Here is a 21094-nt window from a genome sequence, read left to right on the forward strand (position 1 = left end):
CATTTCAATCGTGGGACTTCTTTAAAAGTTTTTGTCTTCATCGATAGTGTGAAGATATGATCTGTCCATAGAGCTCTAGAGACAATTTCCTTGATCAGTTCTAGATCTGAAGATAATAGATAGAAGTCTTTGGCATTATTTCCAAGAATTGTAGATCCCGCGTCTTCGAAAGCAACAATTGAAGCCAATTCACCAGTGTGATATTGTATGTCGATTTTCAATAAGTATCTGTAATCACAGTCGCTTACTTCAGCGTTGCATTTTGGACAGAACCACATCCCTGTATTTTGTGGAATAAGTTTTTTCATGCATTTTTTCCCACCAACAATCGACGGGCAAGAAATGTAGTAGAAACTATCCATCCCAATTTTTGTTATTGTGCCCTTTAATTGGAAAAATGTTGGTTTCTCTAAGGAATCCATACTGTAAATGTCAGCAATTGTTATTTTTTTTTGTTGGTGGCCAAAAGGAGGTCTTGTTGTCAAAGATGTAGAAGCTGCAGTCGAACCTTCTTTTTTAAACCACGACTTTAGCGCATGGGCCTCTTCAATGTCAAGATCTACAAGAACAATGGATCTCGTTGTAGTGCCAATATTTTTTCCATTAAATTCTCCAACACGCGTAGATTTGATTGGAATGATGGGGTTATTTCCTGTAGCACATAGGGAGGAGATTTCCTGTGACACGGCATTAAAATTATCTCCCCAAAAGATTGCATCTATGTTATACCCTGACATGTCTCGAAGTTGTACTGTTTGTTTATTAACTTCAGAGCCGTCTTTTCTACGTATAGTGCATACACTGGAAATGTCGGTGACAACACCAAGAATATCAACAATGGAGTTGACGTTTGTTGTTCTGATATCATCAATTGATTTTATATTGAATCACACTGTTGGATTATGTTTTTTTTCATTGGCAACATGTTCTATGGTAGATGTTGCATTCAACAAAATTTCCCAGTCATTGTTCAAGTGGTTGTATTGCTTATTAGCCATTTTTACATTCCCTTTAGAGACAATGTAGACATTTTCATTTTGGATTTTGTCGAAAAAATAATCTGCGACATTGTTGAAACATGTAATATGTATTTCTCCACCCTCTGTATCGAATAGGTCAAAACCAAACACTTTATCGGGTCCGTATTGATTCTGAAACTGTCGAAGAGCTGTTTTCCTTTGGACGTATCCTTTTATGCACCAGTTTGAGTGGTAAGGGTTTAACGATTTGATGGGAATTTGAACTGGCAGAATGGACGGAGTTGGAGTAGTTGGAAGAGGGCAGTGTCTTTTTGATAAAGGATGTGGGTCCAATGAGGATGGAGTGTTTTCATCAGATGTGATGGGGATACTCATAGTTTTTGGATTGCCAATTAAGGGTGCAAATGAAGTATATATTTCAAAATCTATTAGCTTTATAAACCTAAACGACAAATGAGAGTCATAGGAATAACTATTAGAAGCGGTTGTGTTATAAATAAAAAATATTAAATTTGAAATAAGAAATTTATAACAAACTTACGTTGAAGGACCAATAGCTGAGGTAGTCCAACTTTTAACATTTATAACAGAACCCTTTTGTAGCAAGCCTGTTGCTACGAGATCATTGAAATCTTTTGGAAGCATGATGTGTTTCTTATGTGTTCCGTCTGAAATTGCAGTACGATATCGTGGAGTTGAATTTCGCATTGATTGTATTGGTTCAAGTTCAACAATTTGTAGGTATGGTTGAATATGAGTTGATCCAGATAACATTGAGGAAATTGCATTTTCAGTAAGGTTTGTTGTCATTTTCTGGTACAAAACAAAACACAAAAATGTTGTTTTCTTCGCGTAAGATGTTTAAAATTCATTACATTCCTACAACATTACTTGAAAAAATATGAATTAAAGGGCAAAGGGAAAGAAGCATGTTCAATTTTTTTCTAAATGAGTGGGCATCCAAGCTTGTAAACATAATGAAGAAAGATATTTATTACAACAACTTTTATACAATCATTTTTTTTGAAGCATAGTTCCACCAAGCGAAGAGGAAGAAGGAGAGGGAGAAACAAACGAAGTAGAAGGTTTGGGGGTAACTCTAGTATCATCTGGTTGCTGATTTGATTGCCCAAGAATCATGGTGTTTTGAACGACAGAGGTCGAGAAAAGCCATACCGGCGGGCAAATTGCAAGCCCTGGAAGGGACAATGTAGCCATATGAGGTACACCAACATCTCCCCTAGAGGAAAAGGGAGTAGGATTCCCCCAAGGGGAAATCCTTGATTGGTGGACTCCATTTTCTCAAACTGAGACCAATGAGGGAGCAGTGATGTTATTCCGATTTGAATAAATTTTATGACGCTTTGACACAACTTGCTTTTTCAATTTTTAAGAGTCGAGAAAAAGCTAAAGATGACTCTAGTCGCCTTTGATTTGGGTAACTCTAGTATCATCTGGTTGCTGAGTTGATTGTTCAAGAATCACGGTGTTTTGAACGGCAGAGGTCGAGAAAAGCCATACTGGCAGGCCAATTGCAAGCCCTGGAAGGGACAATGTAGCCATATGAGGTGCACCAACATCTCCCCTAGAGGAAAAGGGAGTAGGATTCCCCCAAGGGGAAATCCTTGATTGGTGGACTCCATTTTCTCACCCTAAGACCAACGAGGGAACAGTGAGGTTATTCCGATTTAAATAAATTTTATGACGCTTTGACACAATTTGCTTTTTCAATTTTTAAGAGTCGAGAAAAAGCTAAAGATGACTCTAGTCGCCTTCGATTTTTAATGAGCCTGAAGTGACAAGTGCTCAGATGGTCCTTTTCTTTTAAGGAGTCCGAAAAGGAATGAAAGTGACTACTCTGGATATCTAGACAGGGGGATTACCAAACCAATCACAAAACTGCAGAATACTTTTTATGGTACGACAGTCAATCTTCAAGAATGCTGTGTTCAGTGCATTGCGATCGATAGGGCGGCAGACATGGTTTCCTAAGGATAAAGGATATAGCCTACTGTGGTCTCCAAATATATACTCGACGGTACGTGGGAGCACAAGTCCGTAATGGCACTTGTCGTTTCAAAGAGGAGGATTCACCCAACCTATGATGAAAGTGATAGTTACCAGGCTTTACGACGTCGGAATACGTCTCTAGTCTAGACTTCTAAATGGTGTGTGTTAGGTTCCAAAGCGTTTTTATGTTTATTGAAACGTATTTTACAATTGATCTTTCTTAAGAAGTTTGCCTTTAAGGTTGATCGCGTGATGTACATATACAATTCCTAAATATGCAATCTAAGATGATAAACAGTCGTTTACGTTCTTTTTGCAGTGAAAATCCTAGCTACTAAGGAAAGAGAAGTGAAATTGTTTCAACATAGAGCAGAGAGCACACATTAAGTCCTAAATCAATTTCCACATGCATTCTAAATGTAAATGTACATGCATGTATTTGTTTTCCGCTTCCTTAATGTGTGGATGACAAAAAAAATGCCAAGTGGAATATAATATCAATACAGGGATATGACTATTCTAGAATTCTGACAGACATAAGCAAAGCTATTGAAGTTTGTATCTAAGATTTTCTAGAGTCTGTTCACTATAAACAAGACAATCACGATGGCACCACTTTGCATTGGGTTAACACAAAGGAATAAAGTTCAAATTATCAAGAAAGCATATATATAACTGAATCATTTCAATCGGGAAATAATTTTGAATCAAATTTATAAGACTCTGTAGCTGCTCAGTGGCTAATGTACAATTGATGGAAGAGGATTTTCTATCATGGTCCATGGATGAAATAGAAATGAAGCAAAAACTCGGAAAGGAGATTAAGGCTGTTACCGGAGATGAAGCAATACAGAAAACGTCCAGAAATGTCCTTCAACACTGAAAGTTGAATTGCCCAGCGACAAAACAGAGTAGGCCAAGGCAAAGTATCTGTATTTAACATTGTTGTGTGAGTAACCAACATAAGCTACACAGTGCTATGCAAATTAATAGTCTTTGCGAGAAAAAAACCCAATATAATCCACACAATCTAATCCTCACGAGGAAGGTTTTGCAGGGATTTAAAGGTTTTCTTATGTTATAAAATCCTAGGCTAATGTGGGTGTCCCAACAAATAAAAATGTATACCATAATACCCACTTACTATTAAGCATCGTCTCCAAAGGAACTTGAACAATATGATAAAAGATTCATCTTTTACTTCTATAATATACATAATGTTAAATATATGAAAAACACTTTCTGCTTTCAAGTAAGTTGTTTTTTTCTCCTTTCATATTATCAGCCATTTCCATGGCTCATGTTTTTAATATGTTTAGCCTACCGCCTTATACTTGGAAGTTGGTACCAAATGTATAGTGTTGAATAACTAATTGTTTTAGCTCCATGTTGTACACTTTAGAATTAATGCATGCATTTTACTTGCTTAGTTTCTATCTGACCATTTATCATTTGTTATAAAATATAATGCAATCACGTGCCCAAGATGCTTACTTTTTGGAGGGGAATAATCAATAGACATTGTGCAAAGACCCTTTCAAAAGATGATAGATTCCCCAACTATATATATATAGCTGTTATCCATTCATATTTACTTGTTATGTTTATTTTATTTGTAGTTCACACCCATGTTTAGCAAGAGGAAACTTGTAGGAAAAATGGTTTCCCATAGAGGCTACTTCTTTCTTCTTTATGTAACTATCTCCATCCTTGCTGAAGAAGCCATCACTCCATTTGAATAGATTCATAAAATGGGTGGCTATAACTTCTTCCTTAACGTCCAATTTAAGCTCAAATTACTAAACAAATGTTGTCAACAGGCTTTCTAGTCCATTCCACATATTATGATCTATTTGTAGGTGTAAAACTATGTCTGTTGCAAGATAATTGTTAATCAGTTAAGAACCACTTTGTAGGAGATTTATATGTTTAAGACCTGAAATTATTATTATCATATACCCTATGGCATATTTATTAAGAAAAAGATGAAGTAAAGAGGCGTCATTGCAACAGGATTCCTTCCTTCAGAAACATCAACATGAAAACATGCAACTCCATTCTGTCTAATGTTTCTGGGACAACCCATAGATGTATCCTGATAGTGTTAACTTATCATCCAACTATTGTAAAAAGGGAAATATAAACAGTAACTACAAATTAGTTAATATCATATTTAGCTTGCAACTGCTTGCTATATAGTAAAAAATGGCTATTGTCAGATAAAGGTAGGGAGAAACAACTGCAAATTCAATAACAGAACAGAGATTAAACTACATGCAAGATGATCTGAGAACAAGTAGTAAAGAAAAAATTACCAACACTTTCTCCAAGGTGCGTAGATATCGAATTCAGCTGTGCCTTGTTCTCATAAAGGTGCTGAATAGCTTGCCTCGATCTTACAATTTCTTTTGCCAAGTTCTGCCCAAGAAAATTTTGACTCATTAAGATAAAAGCAAAGCCTGTTTCTGAGCACTACCAACCTTGCTGATGTTCTTTAGTCACAAACATGATATCATTAAATTTAGTACAATATGATATCATTAAATTTAGAAATTGTACTAGAGAGAAATATAACAAGAATTGTTACTGGAGGTTCAACCCAAGATACATAAAAAATGATGGAAAGCAGTACATCAGCCAGCATTCAGTGCAAACACACCTCACAAGATCAATACTAAATCTGTAGCATTGGATGCCATGTGATGTCAATAAAAATGATTATTGACATGCAAAAAAATGGACTGATAAATCTACGAACATTCCATTTGCCAGGTAACACCCTAGAGTGGGTAGGAGGGGAGAGGGATGGCAGGGGAGGCAACAATATTTGGAGGGATAGACGAGGATCTGGGAGAGAAGGGCATCACAACAACATCTCCCAGGGCATCACAGCAACACAAAGGAGGGAGAAGGTTGAGTCACAAGGGAGGATCATAAAAGTTGTAGACAGAATGAGGAAGGGTTGTGGAGGTTGGCAGGAAGAAGGCAGGGAGGGAGGTGGCAACCTTCAGCAACAAGAAGGATGGGGAGGGAGGGAGCTGGCAACCTTCAGCAACAAGAAGGATGCAAGCAACATTAAGGTTCATGGAGGGTGAAGAGGGCCCTCCTTGTAACAATCCCACCTCATAACATCCATGCAACATTAAGGATCGTGGACGTTGAAAGGGGTCCTCCTTATAACAATCCCAGCTCATAACACCCATTGCCAATTTAGAAGTGTCATTTGCAAGAAGCCTAATAAACATGGGATGATCATGCATTCTCTTAGGGTCACCCATACGTTGGCCATTACATATCTGCTTCCCTGTTTGATTCATGGCTGACATGAAAAAAGGTTACTTTGTTGATTATAAGAAGTATCAATTGCAAAAAATGCAATAATCATGGATGTGCTTGATGGTCATTTTTTATCCATCAGATTTCCAAGGATAATCATGCCTTCTCCTAGGATCACACCTAGATTGAAAGGGGGGTTCTCTAGAGAGTGTTACTTTACTGAAACTTAATTTTAAATGTAAATATAAAGTTTCCATACATCGGCCATTTTTTGCTAATATAAAATTTGCATGCATAAGACATTTGTTGCTTTAGACAAATTACTTTGCTGTAACAAAATTTATTCAATATGAAAGTATTGCTTATAATTGTCAGTGCATCCCATTTATTTGAGCCTGTACCATTCTAGAATCCTTCTTTTCAGGCACTCCAATTTTAGTCGACCCTAATACCTATAATATTTTAGGAGAGAGTATTCTGAAGCATACTCACAAGTTTTGAAAACCTAAATGTAAGACAACAGTATATATTTTGAAAAAATAGTGGTAAAGGGAAGTTAATATAGAAATGAATTTTTGAGACCTTATGACACCTTACACACTTATTCAATTTTTTTATATAACATGAAGACCAGAATCAGAAGGCAATTTAAGTCAGGATTCACTGATCAAGATCAGGGTTCAGATTCAATTTTCATGTTACATACAGTTATCTTGTCAGGCAATGAATCCCATTGACGTCTATCTTCTCAAGTAATGGATCCCGTTGAATTTCAGCAAGCCTAATAACATTGTTGAACTACTTAGAATTGCAGGGCTAGGACGGACTCAGTGGTAAGATAAAGTCAGAATTCTCACTGACATAAGAAATTCACTCCCATTTTTTTAAAATCAATGGTTTACCAACAACTATTCATTTTAAGATTTTTGTTCAAAATAGCCATTTTCTTACTATGTTCCAGAGACAGACCATTCATATTACGTCCCCTGCCCCTAGATCAGTGCAAGCTTAGGGGACTATCACCACTTCTCAACGACCCTGGCAACATGCCCATTCCAGACCCCACACTAACAGCCTAAGTTACATGGTTCAGGTTCGAGTTCAAATTTTTTCATGAGGTTTGGGTGAGGTTAGCCATTAGGTTCGTCTATATAGTAAGAAATCAACATCAATAAACATAAAAAAAAGCTATCATGGAACTTGGAAATTGAAAAGACAGATTACAAACTTGGGTTGCGACATGAGATTGTGAGTTTTGATCTACGAATTTGGTCAATGGCTATGAGGTTCAATGAAATTTTCCAAACCTCAAAAAATATTTTAGAGGTTGCCAAAATTTTGAACCTCAAGGTTGAAGTTCAACAAACCTTGTGACCTAGCTAATAGCCAGGGGAGTCCTCCCTGGCTTCCACGGTGGGAAAAATCATCCTGACAGCAACACCATTTGCAGTCCAGATTATATATTATGTATGAATCATTCAGTTGCTAGGAGACATTTTTTGAATTTGAGAAGATGAAGGTTTGATTTTCATAAACATTGATATTTGTTCTGTTTAGCATGTAAGAGTAAGAGGCCAAATGTAAGAAGTGAGTATTTACAGACAAACGGTCTCCTAGACTTTTCAACTTGCTCAGACACATCTTGTGTTAACTCCTGTAATTCTGGTTTCTGTACCCTGAGATACAGCAGCAAAACTATTGCAGTAAACAATAGATTTAACATAAGAAGTGAAGAAATATAAGAAGTTGATCTTCTTGGTCTCCTAAGAAAAGAATATATCTGAGTGTGAGTGTTAGCCTACCGCCTTATACTTGGAAGTTGGTACCGAATGTATAGTGTTGAATAACTAATTGTTTTTGCTCCATGATGTACACTTTAGAATTAATGCATGCATTTTACTTGCTTAGTTTCTATCTGACCTTTTATCATTTGTTATAAACTATAATGCAATCATGTTACCAAGATGCTTACTTTTTGGATGGGAATAATCAATAGACATTGTGCAAAGACCCTTTCAAAAGATGATAGATTCCCCAACTATGTATATATAACTGTTATCCATTCATATTTACTTGTTATGTTTATTTTATTTGTAGCTCACTCCCATGTTTAGCAAGAGGAAACTTGTAGGAAAAATGGTTTCCAATAGAGGCTACTTCTTTCTTCTTTTTGTAACTATCTCCATCCTTGTTGAAGAAGCCATCACTCCATTTGAATAGATTCATAGAATGGGTGGCTATAACTTCTTCCTTAACGTCCAATTTAAGCTCAAATTACTAAACAAATGTTGTCAACAGGATTTCTAGTCCATTCCACATATTATGATCTATTTGTAGGTGTAAAACTATGTCCGTTGCAAGATAATTGTTAATCAGCTAAGAACCACTTTGTAGGAGATGTATTTGTTGAAGACCTAAAATTATTATTATCATATACCATATGGCATATTTATTAAGAAAAAGATGAAGTAAAGAGACGTCATTGCAACAGTATTCCTTCCTTCAAGAACATCAACATGAAAACATGCAACTCCATTCTGCCTAATGTTTCTTGGACAACCCATAGATGTATCCTGATAGTGTTAACTTAGCATCCAAATATTGTAAAAAGGAAATAAAAATAGCAACTACAAATTAGTTAATATCATATTTAGCTTGCAACTGCTTGCTATATAGTAAAAAATGGCTATTGTCAGATAAAGGCGGGGAGAAACAACTACAAATTCAATAACAGAACAAAGATTAAACTGCATGCAAGATGATCCGAGAACGAGTAGTAAAGAAAAAATTACCAACACTTTCGCCAAGTGTGTAGATATCGAAATCAGTTGTGCCCTGTTCTCATAAAGGCACTGAATAGCTTGCCTCGATCTTACAATTTCTTTTGCCAAATTCTGCCCAAGAAAATTTTGACTCATTAAAGATAAAAGCAAAGCCTGTTTCTGAGCACTAGCAACCTTGCTGATGTTCTTTAGTCACAAACATGATATCATTAAATTTAGTACAATATGATATCATTAAATTTAGAAAATGTACTAGAGAGAAATATAACAAGAATTGTTACTGGAGGTTCAACCCAAGATACATAAAAAATGATGGAAAGCAGTACATCAGCCAACATTCAGTGCAAACACACCTCACAAGATCAATACTAAATCTGTAGCATTGGATGCCATGTGGTGTCAATAAAAATGAAGCCAGGCAAATGATTACTCATATAGACAATAAAATCATGATTGCAAAAATTAAAGCTATAATGTCACAGTAATAGAGAATCTAAAGATTTGAAACACAAGGATTCCTTGAACCCCTACTAAATGCCAATGAAGATGAACATGGTGATCATAAATTCACAATAGAACAAATATATGCAAAAACAATACATTCTTTCATAAAGGCTTACAGGTACCTACATTAACAATGGGCAAGAGAAATTTTGATGCAGTAGTAGACACAAGCAGAGATGAGCATCATCTCTAATCTCTGTTGGGAAGAGGTATTCAGAAAATCACCTCTAAAACCAAGAAAGATGATAAGATCCCTATAAGGGTGGCCAAGCAAATTATTTGCAAGACCATAGGTAAATTGATGGCAGTAAGAACACAGTGTTATGATATCACTCCTTATAAAACATTTGAAGTCCTTAGATTACCTAGAAAAGCTTATTGGGCATTGCTTGGAAGATCTTGAATATATGCAACGAGAAGAACCAGATGTTTCGATAAGGAAGAATTCATTTTCAGAAGCAGCCAAAGAAATGTAAAATCCCACTAGATAAAAGTAATGTGGTAGTGGAAAGTGAAACAGATACCACAAATATAGACAGGCCATCAGGACCAAAACCCAAATGGAACACACTTGTATATGATGTGGAACCCAGGCCATCAGGAATTTTTGTTTTCTGAACAGGGTTTTCATAATTTTCATCTTTAGCTGGATTTTTTTACACTTTGCTGGAGGGTGGGCTGACCACGGTGAAGAAATTTCTAATTGGAAAATGTAAACTGCTGTTAAATTACGCTATTCTGAAGGTGAACATCTGTTTGATAATATATCAGTTTGTGGAGTGACTGATAGTTTGTAACACTGATAAGCCACTCATTTTGTACACATTGAACCTTAACAAGACTAAGGTTACAATCTTCAATACCAAAAAGAGATTATGACAGTGAACCCTAACAAGACTAAGGTTATGATCTTCAATACCAAACATAGACTTATCATTGTAAACATTAACAAGACTAAGGTTATGATCTTCAGTACTTCTAAGAACAATCATACTTCCATCTCATATCTACAGGGGATGAAGTAGAGAATCGAGATCGCTACAGCATATACCTATGTGGGGTTCCAATTCACTGGCAAGGAAGAGGCCTAAAAAAGATACAAGCCTTGACCTAAGTGATAGAAACTCAAGGGATAAATTGAAAATTAAAAACATGAAACAGTTAGAGGAGCACCGAGCTTTGTAGTCATGTTATGCATCATAAATTACTCGTTGTTTATTGACTTATTTTTCTTCTCAAAGGATTTCGAATAGGGGATGAGCATTTCTTTGGGACTAATTCAGACACTCCACAGAGCTACGCATCAGCTCTGCATTCCTCCCTGCCATCGCCATTGAAATTCAACTCATAAATATAAATTAAGCAGAAGAAAATAGTTAAAAAAATAAATTAGCATATGATGTCATGAATTATCATGTTAGAGCGATTAACATGGAACCTGAAACTTAGGGTCTGTTTTGTGGAAAGATGAATTGTTGCAATGATCATCATACCATTTGGTCTCTTGCACTCTCTTTGTTTCATAGGATTGGTTTCCTTTAGAGAAGAAAATTTTTTAGATCACCCAAAACTGAACCACTGGTCTTTTTTCCAACTTCTAATACCTGAATATCACAACTCTTTGTTAGTATCTGTCCTCGAATAAAATTTCCAAGCAAGGTTTTCTTGGGAGTTAGGAGAATCCACCAACAACCAAGCAAAAGTGATGACATTTTAATATATTATCAAGGTCTAGAAAATATCTAATAAAGGGGAATCAGAAATTAATTGTAATTAGAGACTCCTCAATCATAATTAGGAAGAGATGTGAAACCCAAGTTAATCCAGATTGTTAACAGGAGGTTAAGGGATCTCAAACAGTTTTATGTTTATAGAATAATACTAGTTTTGAGGGCCTGCGATAGCCTGAATAATACCATAGAAAAGGAGATTGTGAAAATAAGTGTTGGAATGCTGAGTATAAATGGTGGGGGTTCCTATCAAACTCTTACCTCCCATGATATTAAGTTCTACAAACCATAGGATATGAATGCTAATGAGATTATGGAAAAATGGTGCGTCACTTTTGAGTTCATCAGATGGGCAGTAAATTTAGCCAGACCTTATCTTTCATTCCTATGTGTGTGGGGGAGGAACGAATAATTAAATGAAATGATGGATCTGAGCAGTGAAGGTGGGATTTTCTATTTACTTATGTTTGATATCTGCAGGCACTAAAGGAATGACAACTCACTTTGATTTTTAGATTTAATATTACTTTCCTCAGTTCAGTAGTCTGGTAAGGTCCAGTGGTTTGGATTTAACCCATCTTTCCAAGTGAACTGGGCCTCCAATATTAGATTCCACCTCAGTGATATGACCTCATTTGATCCAAATGGAACACACTTGTATATGATGTGGAACCCACGCCATCAGGAATTTTTGTTTTCTAAATAGGGTTTTCATATTTTTCATCTTTAGCTGGATTTTTTTACACTTTGTTGGAGGGTGGGCTGACCACGGTGAAGAAAATTCTAATTGGAAAATGTAAACTGCTGTTAAATTACGTTGTTCTGAAGGTGAACATCTGTTTGATAATATATCAGTTTGTGGAGTGACTGATAGTTTGTAACGCTGATAAGCCACTCATTTTGTACACATTGAACTTTAACAAGACTAAGGCTACAATCTTCAATACCAAAAATAGATTATGACAGTGAACCCTAACAAGACTAAGGTTATGATCTTCAATACCAAACATAGACTTATCATTGTAAACATTAACAAGACTAAGGTTATGATCTTCAGTAGTTCTAAGAACAGTCATACTTCCATTTCATATCTACAGGGGATGAAGTAGAGAATCGAGATCGCTACACCATATACTTATGTGGGGTTCCAATTCACTGGCAAGGAAGAGGCCTCAAAAAGACACAAGCCTTGACCTAAGTGATAGAAACTCAAGGGATAAATTGAAAATTAAGAACATGAAACAGTTAGAGGAGCACCGAGCTTTGTAGTCATGTTATGCATCATAAATTACTCGTTGTTTATTGACTTATTTTTCTTCTCAAAGGATTTCGAATAGGGGATGAGCGTTTCTTTGGGACTAATTCAGACACTCCACAGAGCTACGCATCAACTCTGCATTCCTCCCTGCCATCACCATTGAAATTCAACTCATAAATATAAATTAAGATGAAGCAAATAGTTAAAAAAATAAATTAGCATATGATGTCATGAATTATCATGTTAGAGCGATTAACATGGAACCTGAAACTTAGGGTCTGTTTTGTGGAAAGATGAATTGTTGTAATGATCATCATGAAGGTTATAAAAACAATGGAGGTCATAGGCACTATCTATTACGAAATTCTAGACTTGCTTCAAGATCAGAGGAGCACACGCCATATTGAGGATATAAAAGTGGCATTTTCTCACTACAGTAGCAAGATGACAAGCCCTATTGAATTTCAGCGATACAAGAACACTAACTTATCAAAATTCGTGGCTCATCAAGACAAGAAAATAGAGAAATCAAGTATAATTCAATATGATTGATGAATTAGTTTTGCGTCTTGCTAGGAGCTCACATCCTCTGACTTCTCTTCCAAAGATTCTATCGATTCTGTTAGAGTAGCAGTTAAAGATAAAGAAATAGTCCAGCAAGTGAAAAGAGATATTGCAAATGATAATGTAGCCCTAGCGTTCAACTTTTAGGTAGACTATGCCCTTAGTGAGCATGTTTTCTTCTAAATCCAGGTCTTACTACACATTGTAAGGAAGTTGTTACCAACTCAGTTTATCAGGATTTACAGTATAAAGCTTTATATTTACGTTGCCATAAATGTAATAACTTTTGAGATGGTAGGCATTCATTTTGAAATTTCGGGTCATTTTGAAACCCCTAATATCAGACATAGAAATTTTTCTTTATATTAATTCACCTTACAGTGTGACTACAACCACTATTTAAGAGTATTAAACTGGAGAAGATAAACAGAAATTAGATGACAACACTTCATGGCATAAGGCAAATATGAACATGGCACATATCAGATGGTATACCTGTTGAGTCTTTGAGCTGCACTCTATGTATGCAGCAGCACCGACCTGTTTCCTCAACTCCTCACCCTGAAGATAAACAGAGACCTTCATATCTTTTCGTGGAGCATGTAGGGTGTATATGTAGTTTTATTAAGCATGTCCATCATCTAAATTCAAAAGTTGTGCAAGCTAAAATCCCAAACATGGGAACATCTAAGCAACTTCACCTAAACTGGAATTGCCCTTATTATTAACAACCTAACAATCTAATATCGAGAGTAAGCAAAATGAAACAAACATACCTGTGCAGTTGTTATTGGTGTAGTACCCAGATTGTCGGCCAAATAACGCTTATCTTCACGAAGATCTGCATTGTGAATAAAATTCACCACTGAATCAGCCTGACAAGTTAGATATATGTCTCATAAAATGCAGAGCAGGCAGCAGAGGTTGGAATGTTTTCAAAAATGCAGAGCAGGCAGCAGAGGTTAGAATGTTTTCAATCTGCTTTTGTAAAATGCTTGAACTGTGAGATGTCATCAGAGAATTCACCAATTTTACAAACATCACATGCTGATGAAATTCTTTCAGTGAGAAGTAATAAGTTAACTGTTCAAGATTATCATACTATCTGATTGAGAGGGCAATAGCAGGCAAAAGGTAAACATGATATAGCTAATTGCTTTATGTTAGTTATTCTGGATGGATTTGGAAGTCCTATGAATTTACTTTGGTAATTTCTGTACATTAATATGAACGAATAATTAAATGAAATGATGGCTCTGAGCAGTGAAGGTGGGATTTTCTATTTACTTATGTTTGATATCTGCAGGCACTAAAGGAATGACAACTCAGTTTGATTTTTAGATTTAATATTACTTTCCTCAGCTCAGTAGTCTGGTAAGGTCCAGTGGTTTGGATTTAACCCATCTTTCCAAGTGAACTGGGCCTCCAATATTGGATTCCACCTCAGTGATATGACCTCATTTGATGCATCAATGGTATGCCTAGAAGTCACCGAGTACTTTCATTGGCATTGGGAATTGGTTCAACATGAAGGTTATAAAAACAATGGAGGTCATAGGCACTATCTATTATGAAATTCTAGACTTGCTTCAAGATCAGAGGAGCACACGCCATATTGAGGATATAAAAGTGGCATTTTCTCACTACAGTAGCAAGATGACAAGCCCTATTGAATTTCAGCGATACAAGAACACTAACTTATCAAAATTCGTGGCTCATCAAGACAAGAAAATAGAGAAATCAAGTATAATTCAATATGATTGATGAATTAGTTTTGCGTCTTGCTAGGAGCTCACATCCTCTGACTTCTCTTCCAAAGATTCTATCGATTCTGTTAGAGTAGCAGTTAAAGATAAAGAAATAGTCCAGCAATACAACCAATGGATTTGTTATTGATTGAAAACTTTCTACTGAGTTTCTTCTTCTTATTATACAGTCTTGTAGATTATGCCCTCCGCAAAATTACTATGATGTATGACCAATCAGTAATAATTTTCCTGTAGTTTTCAATGCAGAATTTATTTATCTGTGTGAAGAAAATGGCCAGCAATATATGTGGCCAAACTTACTTGATGAGATCTATGTAGTCCATTCCTATTTCAAATGCTTGACTAAATATTGCTTCCAGTATTTGACTTCTGATTTGTTTATTTCTGTTTATTTCAATATTTTCTGTTCATCTAAATACTGGCTCCTTTACCAGGTTCCTATCGATTGTTTGGCTTTCCAGCAGTTCAATTTTGCATTTCAAGGTTTGTTTTTTCAGCGTTTTTATGGAGAATACTTGCCAAAGCAGCATATTGGTTAACTCTGATACCCATCCAATGAAGAAGACTACTTGCAGCTGTTCCCAATCAGGGACCTGGGACAATCATATCAGTCCTAGGGATTCTAACTTGCTTCGGGAAAATTGTCTAGGTACACGTTCTGGTCTTATGTCATTCACTGCTGCTATTTGTATATTCAGAATTGGCAGGTCTATCTATGAAGTATTTTGCATAAGATCAAATAAATTCATCCATGGCTCTGTTTGATCTTAAATATAACATGAACTTAATTTCTAGATGTGGGGCTATACCTTTATGTGCTGAAAGTATTAGGCCTAAGTGTACAGTTGTCATTTCTTCTGTAGGTATGGATAGTCAACAGGCCAAAAAGAAAGACCGAGTAGATGGGTTTGATGATGGGCGTGAATCAAACATCATGGATATTTGTCACGGTTGTTCAGATGATATTTATGACACTGCAAATTCGGATGCCCTGATAGAGAAACTACTGGAATTGCCACCTGATCTCCAGAATTTAAAAGAGAGGGACGAAGGGCCAAGGACTGGATCTTAGAAAAACAGAGGTGACTATGGGATTCTGGAGCAGAATATGAAGCAGTTTCATATGGGAACTCCCAATCTGAAAGAAGATTATGAGATCCCTCAAAACATGACAATTGGCGAATTGGGTCAGAGAATGAATTCACGGGAGCATACTGCCAGTTTCCTGACCATGGGAGACACTGATTTAGAATCACAGATTGATTCAAAATTTATGCAAAAGGAATCTTCAGAAAGTACTGATGTTTTCCAGAAAATGGTAATTAAGATTGAAGCAGAATTACCGGATGAGATCAGAAAAGGGCAGGAGTTTCAGAGGGCAATTGAAGATTTGCAGAAAATGTTCGTCAGTTTAGAAGAGGAGAACAAGGCTCTCAAAATGGATGTGCATAGGTCTCTCAAGAATAATGATGGGGCTAAAAGGCTGATCTCTGGAATGGAAAATTATGGATGGGGTGGAGCTTCCACACTTGAAGCCCATAAAATGAAATGTATATCATCAGAACAGCAGGAACAGAGTCCTGTAGTGAGCAGACAGAATGAGAGACATATTGAGAAAAAATGTAACAATGTGCAAGAAGAATTGTTATTGGAGGAAGGCAAGAGCAGCCTTAGAACTGAAGCATCCTGTGAGCTGCAGGGGATGAAGAATTTTAGAGATGGAACCTCTGAGTTATCGATGGAAAAGGAGGATCTTAGAAATGAAAAATCTGGGCAGTCTGATTCAATGCAAGAGCAAATTACCATTTTGCAACAGGAACTGCAAGCCAAAACCGAGCTTGCTGAGATCCAACAGAAACAAATTGTGGATCTCCTACAAGCACATGCAAAATTCAGATGGTATACCTGTTGAGTCTTTGAGCTGCACTCTATGTATGCAGCAGCACTGACCTGTTTCCTCAACTCCTCACCCTGATATGCAGCAGCACCGACCTGTTTCATTCAAAATGTACAAAACAGATCTGTACCGTGCATAAATTTAAACAGATTTGGGATAGAACCACAAGGCTACGCGGCCCTAATGCAGGGAAGAAAGACACGTTTCAGTCATTGCCAGAGTCTCATCGCCAGGAGGCCTAGCGTTTCATAGCCCATAGCCAGATCCTCCCTCTCTGTCTTCCAGCCGGTGGGAAAAAAAGACATTTTTCCATGAAAAAAACATATTAAATCAACGGCGGAAAACACCCTAATCGTCTAACATAGAATCAATGGCTCAGGATCGCACACGTCACATTTTAGGGATGTCTTTCTTAGAGGGAATGCCTTACGGCGTAATTATAATGGCTACATAGATGTATTGGGTTTCTCGAGTTTATATTTTCACAAAAAAATTGTTATGAGTTAGGTCTTTAAACGGAATTTGGTGTTATACTGCCAATTGTTTTGTTTATTGTCCACATCTGAAATTTGGGAATTTTGGCGTGGGTTCAGGTACATGGAAAAAACTTGTTTTGTTTATTGTCCATATCTGAAATTTGGGAATTTTGTTGTGGGTTTAGGTACATGGAAAAAACTATGAGCACAATTAGATTATACTTGTCTTTATTGTTTGGGTTTTGAAATTGTTTTGTTCGTAGCATCTCGCACAACTTGAATTTCTTTTTTCTGAAGGTTAATGGATAGGTTTGACACGTTTAGTCATTTTTTATACAAGTGTATATACTGTGATCTGTCTTTATATGAATATGTTTTGAAGCTGTATAAGCGTTCTGACAAAAAAATTGTTGCCATGTTGCCTCTCTGTGTCTCTTTCTACAGAAGTCTCTATACCCGCTTCTTTTAATGGTTTCGTTAACTTCCGTAACCATCTGCTATCTCCATATAATTTGCGTTGGACATAGGAGAAAACCATATTCACAATAGTATAATAGTCACTGTTTGTAACTTAAATTTATTCTAAATTTGAAAGTACATGACTGAATATACTCGATAATAATAAATATGTTAATATCAACTGGCACATGCATGGCTATACATCCTAAATTATTCTATATAGATTATTAGAGATTATTAGTTAACCATTTAGACTTTACCTAAGTTATTAGTAACCATTAGCTAGCTAGGAGTAAGTGGGAGTAACTATTACTTAACTATGAGTAAGTGAGAGTAATTAGCACATTCTATATATTCTATTTATTACTACTTTTGTTTAATGGTTTAGGCTTACGATTCTTAAGATCATTTCAAAAATAGATTTACAATTTTTGAGATCATTTCAAAAATTGGTGAAGTAACTATTAGCTAATTATGAGTAAGTGGAGTAATTAACACATTCCATATATTCCATTTATCACTACTTTTATCTAATGGTTTAGGCTTATAATTCTTGAGATCATTTCAAAAATTGGCAGAGTAACTATTAGCGAACTATGAGTAAGTAGAGTAATTAACACATTCCATATATTCCATTTATCACTACTTTTGTCTAATGGTTTAGGCTTACAATTCTTGAGATCATTTCAAAATTTGGTTTTATTTTTACATGTCAGTGGAGGTTGATGTACAAGTTTTTTAGTTTATTTTTTCTCAATACATTATATTCTCGGTACTTTTTGTTATCCATTGGGTCTAGTTTTTTCCTTTTATTTTTCAAATTATCTTTATTGTCTTTGTATTCTTCATCTAGTTTCTCTTCTAAATTTTCCTACTAATTGAACTTTTCTATCATATGAAAAAATATCTTTATTTTCTTTCATCTCTTCTTCCACATTTATGCTCAAGTATTGTTGTTGTTGCTACAAAGGTGATTTCAATTTCCTCCTCAACATGTGTATTTCTATAATGGGTCTTACTATCCTCACCATGTTCATGCTTTGGATCTTGTACATCATTATTTTTTTCTTCTACAATAGACCTCTTTGACATGTTGACTAGAATTGTACTCTTCATGTCTTGTTTTTCTTCTTATCCTTTGGCATGGTTTTACACAACATCTCTTGTTAGTTTTACAATATCAGAATCATGTTACAATGGATATTTCATTAACAACTACAATGTTGTGTTAAATGGTGTTATTTCTCTTTTCACTATATGCCATTTCTAGAATACCCCAAGATTCTTTGAACATGGTTGATACTTCAATCTTGGGAACAAATGTGTCAAATGAGAAATAATGTTATCATCCTTCCTATTCACAAAGAGCTAGTCATTTTGATTTTTGTCATGAACTCATAAGTTGGTTGTTTGACTTGAATGTTATTAAAATCCATGCAAAACAATATCCCATTACTTCATCAGTCTTAATCTGAGCCTTTACCTTTTAAAATCCAAATATGGAAAAACGCATTTTCCCTTTTCCCAAAAACAATTTCATCTAACTATTCAATAAATCAACTAACTAACATAAATAAATAAAACAAACTTTTTCTTTTATCTTTGTATATTCTTTTATTTTTTTTGGATAGGATAATTAAAAAACAAAATTCTGGAAATATCTTTGTTTTAATGAATTCATGCACCACGAATTAATATGATTTATTTCAAACTTTTCTTAACGGCCTTTTTTTGCGATATTCACAACTATCCAGCCGTTATTTTCTTTTAATGCGGGAGGGTTTATAAACCCATGACCAGCTACTTTCATTTCAAAATTGTTTCACTTGATTAGTTAAGGATGACTGCAATCTACTTTTGGTGTGCTGAATTCCTTTGTTGCACTTGGTCTGATATTGTCAGCTCCTCTAACTCACAGCGACAACGGTTTGGTTGGGTTTCCCAAAGTGTCAAGGGCCATACTTACGAAGCCCCCCGTAAAATATTAACAATGGATGGAAGGTTTTGCTACTCGTTTCAACATTGGATGTTCAAATTGTAGTGTAAACGGCCGTGTATTTACAATTTTTTTAATCCTTTTATTTTTCCATTTTAGTTATCAACCATGTAAATTGTATTATTAAATGGGAATCGAGAATTTTAGCCAAAAAATAAATAGATAAATAAATAACTTGAAAACAAAAAGTATTGATGTTGGATGTTCAAATCCCACGTTGTAAATGATTGTGTATTTATAATTTTTTTATTAGTTTTATTTTCCCATTTTTTATTTATTTTTGCTAAGCAAGAGACGTTCCTTCATGTTCATTAAACCACAATTATGTTACATAGTGTACCACTGTCTATCAGTACTGTGGACCCCACAAACGGAAGTGCTTACCGCATAAGGCCAGATTCCAAACCCAACAAAAGTTATCACTTAACCCTTAAGAAGACCTAAATCCCGCTCATTATCCCTCCATCTGCCCCAGACTTGCCTCTTAATCGTAACCGTTCAATCCAAGTGTTCAATCCGACAACGGAGGAGGATTTCGCTCCAAGAAGCCACGCACTGGATAATGCCCCATCCCAATCAACCTGCACGATCATTTCTGATCGTTGATTTACACTGCGGAATCCAACAGATGAGATCCATATCACACTGAGTATTTGCCCGAACTTTACCGTGCGATGAGGGCGTTTACCGCACCATCCCTCCGCCACGTGTCGGAAGCTGTATGGAATCGCTTCCATTTCACAAAAACCACTTTTTGTTTGAGAGTGGTGTGATCACCTCCAAACCGCTTAGGAAGCGGTTTTTCCTTCCGAAAGGTGAAACCATGGGAAAATTGGCTAACGGTAAAATCCTGAACCCTGTCCTTCTTCTTCTTATCGCTACTCCTTAACCTGAAACCGTCATTTGTTCTAATCTTTCCCTCTGGAATACTAAGCACACCGTCCAACTCCTCCTTGTTGTTACTATTGAGTCTGAAACCTAGATTTGCGTTGATCTTTTCGGGACATAGCCAACCACCAAACCTATACCGTTGATTCTTGAAGTTGATATTATCAATGTTGCTAAAGCCTACCATAATCTGCCTTCCACCTACAGCCCGTTGACCAAAATTAGAGAATCTAGCCGAGAATTGATCATTGTGACCTTTCCTTTTTAGCTTTATCCTGAAACACTTCTCTATCTTCTTCCACCTAGTTATGACAAAGTATTTTTAGGTTGCCTTGTGGCATTACTTGCCACCCTGTCGAAACTCTGCGTTCCTTGTAGCTTACACCTTGGTTGGCCAAGATGTCTGCCAGTTTGTTAGCATTTATGCGCACATGATTGAATCTGACTGAGTTTAGCCCCTGAAGGTGACCCTAAATTCTCTGGAATAACCGGATTAACTTCTAG

General features: G+C 36.0%; 1 protein-coding gene and 1 long non-coding RNA gene across 2 annotated transcripts; one reads left to right on the forward strand and one right to left on the reverse strand.

Moving 5' to 3' along the window:
* Window positions 1–3798: 3798 nt before the first annotated feature.
* LOC149260520 (uncharacterized) lies at window positions 3799–14908 on the reverse strand. The gene is made up of 3 exons (XR_016248285.1): window positions 13882–14908; window positions 13601–13666; window positions 3799–3920 (listed from the first exon to the last, which is right to left on the reverse strand). It is a non-coding gene; the product is annotated as an uncharacterized LOC149260520 (long non-coding RNA).
* Window positions 14909–15312: 404 nt separating this feature from the next.
* Window positions 15313–16239, forward strand: LOC149260521 (uncharacterized). The gene is made up of 2 exons (XM_089380182.1): window positions 15313–15523; window positions 15738–16239. Exons 1-2 carry the CDS (start codon window positions 15379–15381, stop codon window positions 15944–15946), a joined length of 354 nt encoding a protein of 117 aa, XP_089236308.1. The 5' UTR covers window positions 15313–15378; the 3' UTR covers window positions 15947–16239.
* Window positions 16240–21094: the final 4855 nt, after the last annotated feature.

Source organism: Pinus tabuliformis, chromosome 6 (assembly GCF_031772625.1).
Source record: "Pinus tabuliformis cultivar Carrire ecotype Pingquan chromosome 6, CPIR1, whole genome shotgun sequence".
NCBI lineage: Eukaryota > Viridiplantae > Streptophyta > Pinopsida > Pinales > Pinaceae > Pinus > Pinus tabuliformis.

Excerpts from the sequence above, each read along its gene's own strand:
- LOC149260521 (XM_089380182.1), top strand. The coding sequence starts at position 15,379 with ATGGAGAATACTTGCCAAAGCAGCATATTGGTTAACTCTGATACCCAT. Across the intron at positions 15,524-15,737 it reads GCTTCGGGAAAATTGTCTAG|GTATGGATAGTCAACAGGCC; the intron begins GTACACGTTCTG and ends TTTCTTCTGTAG.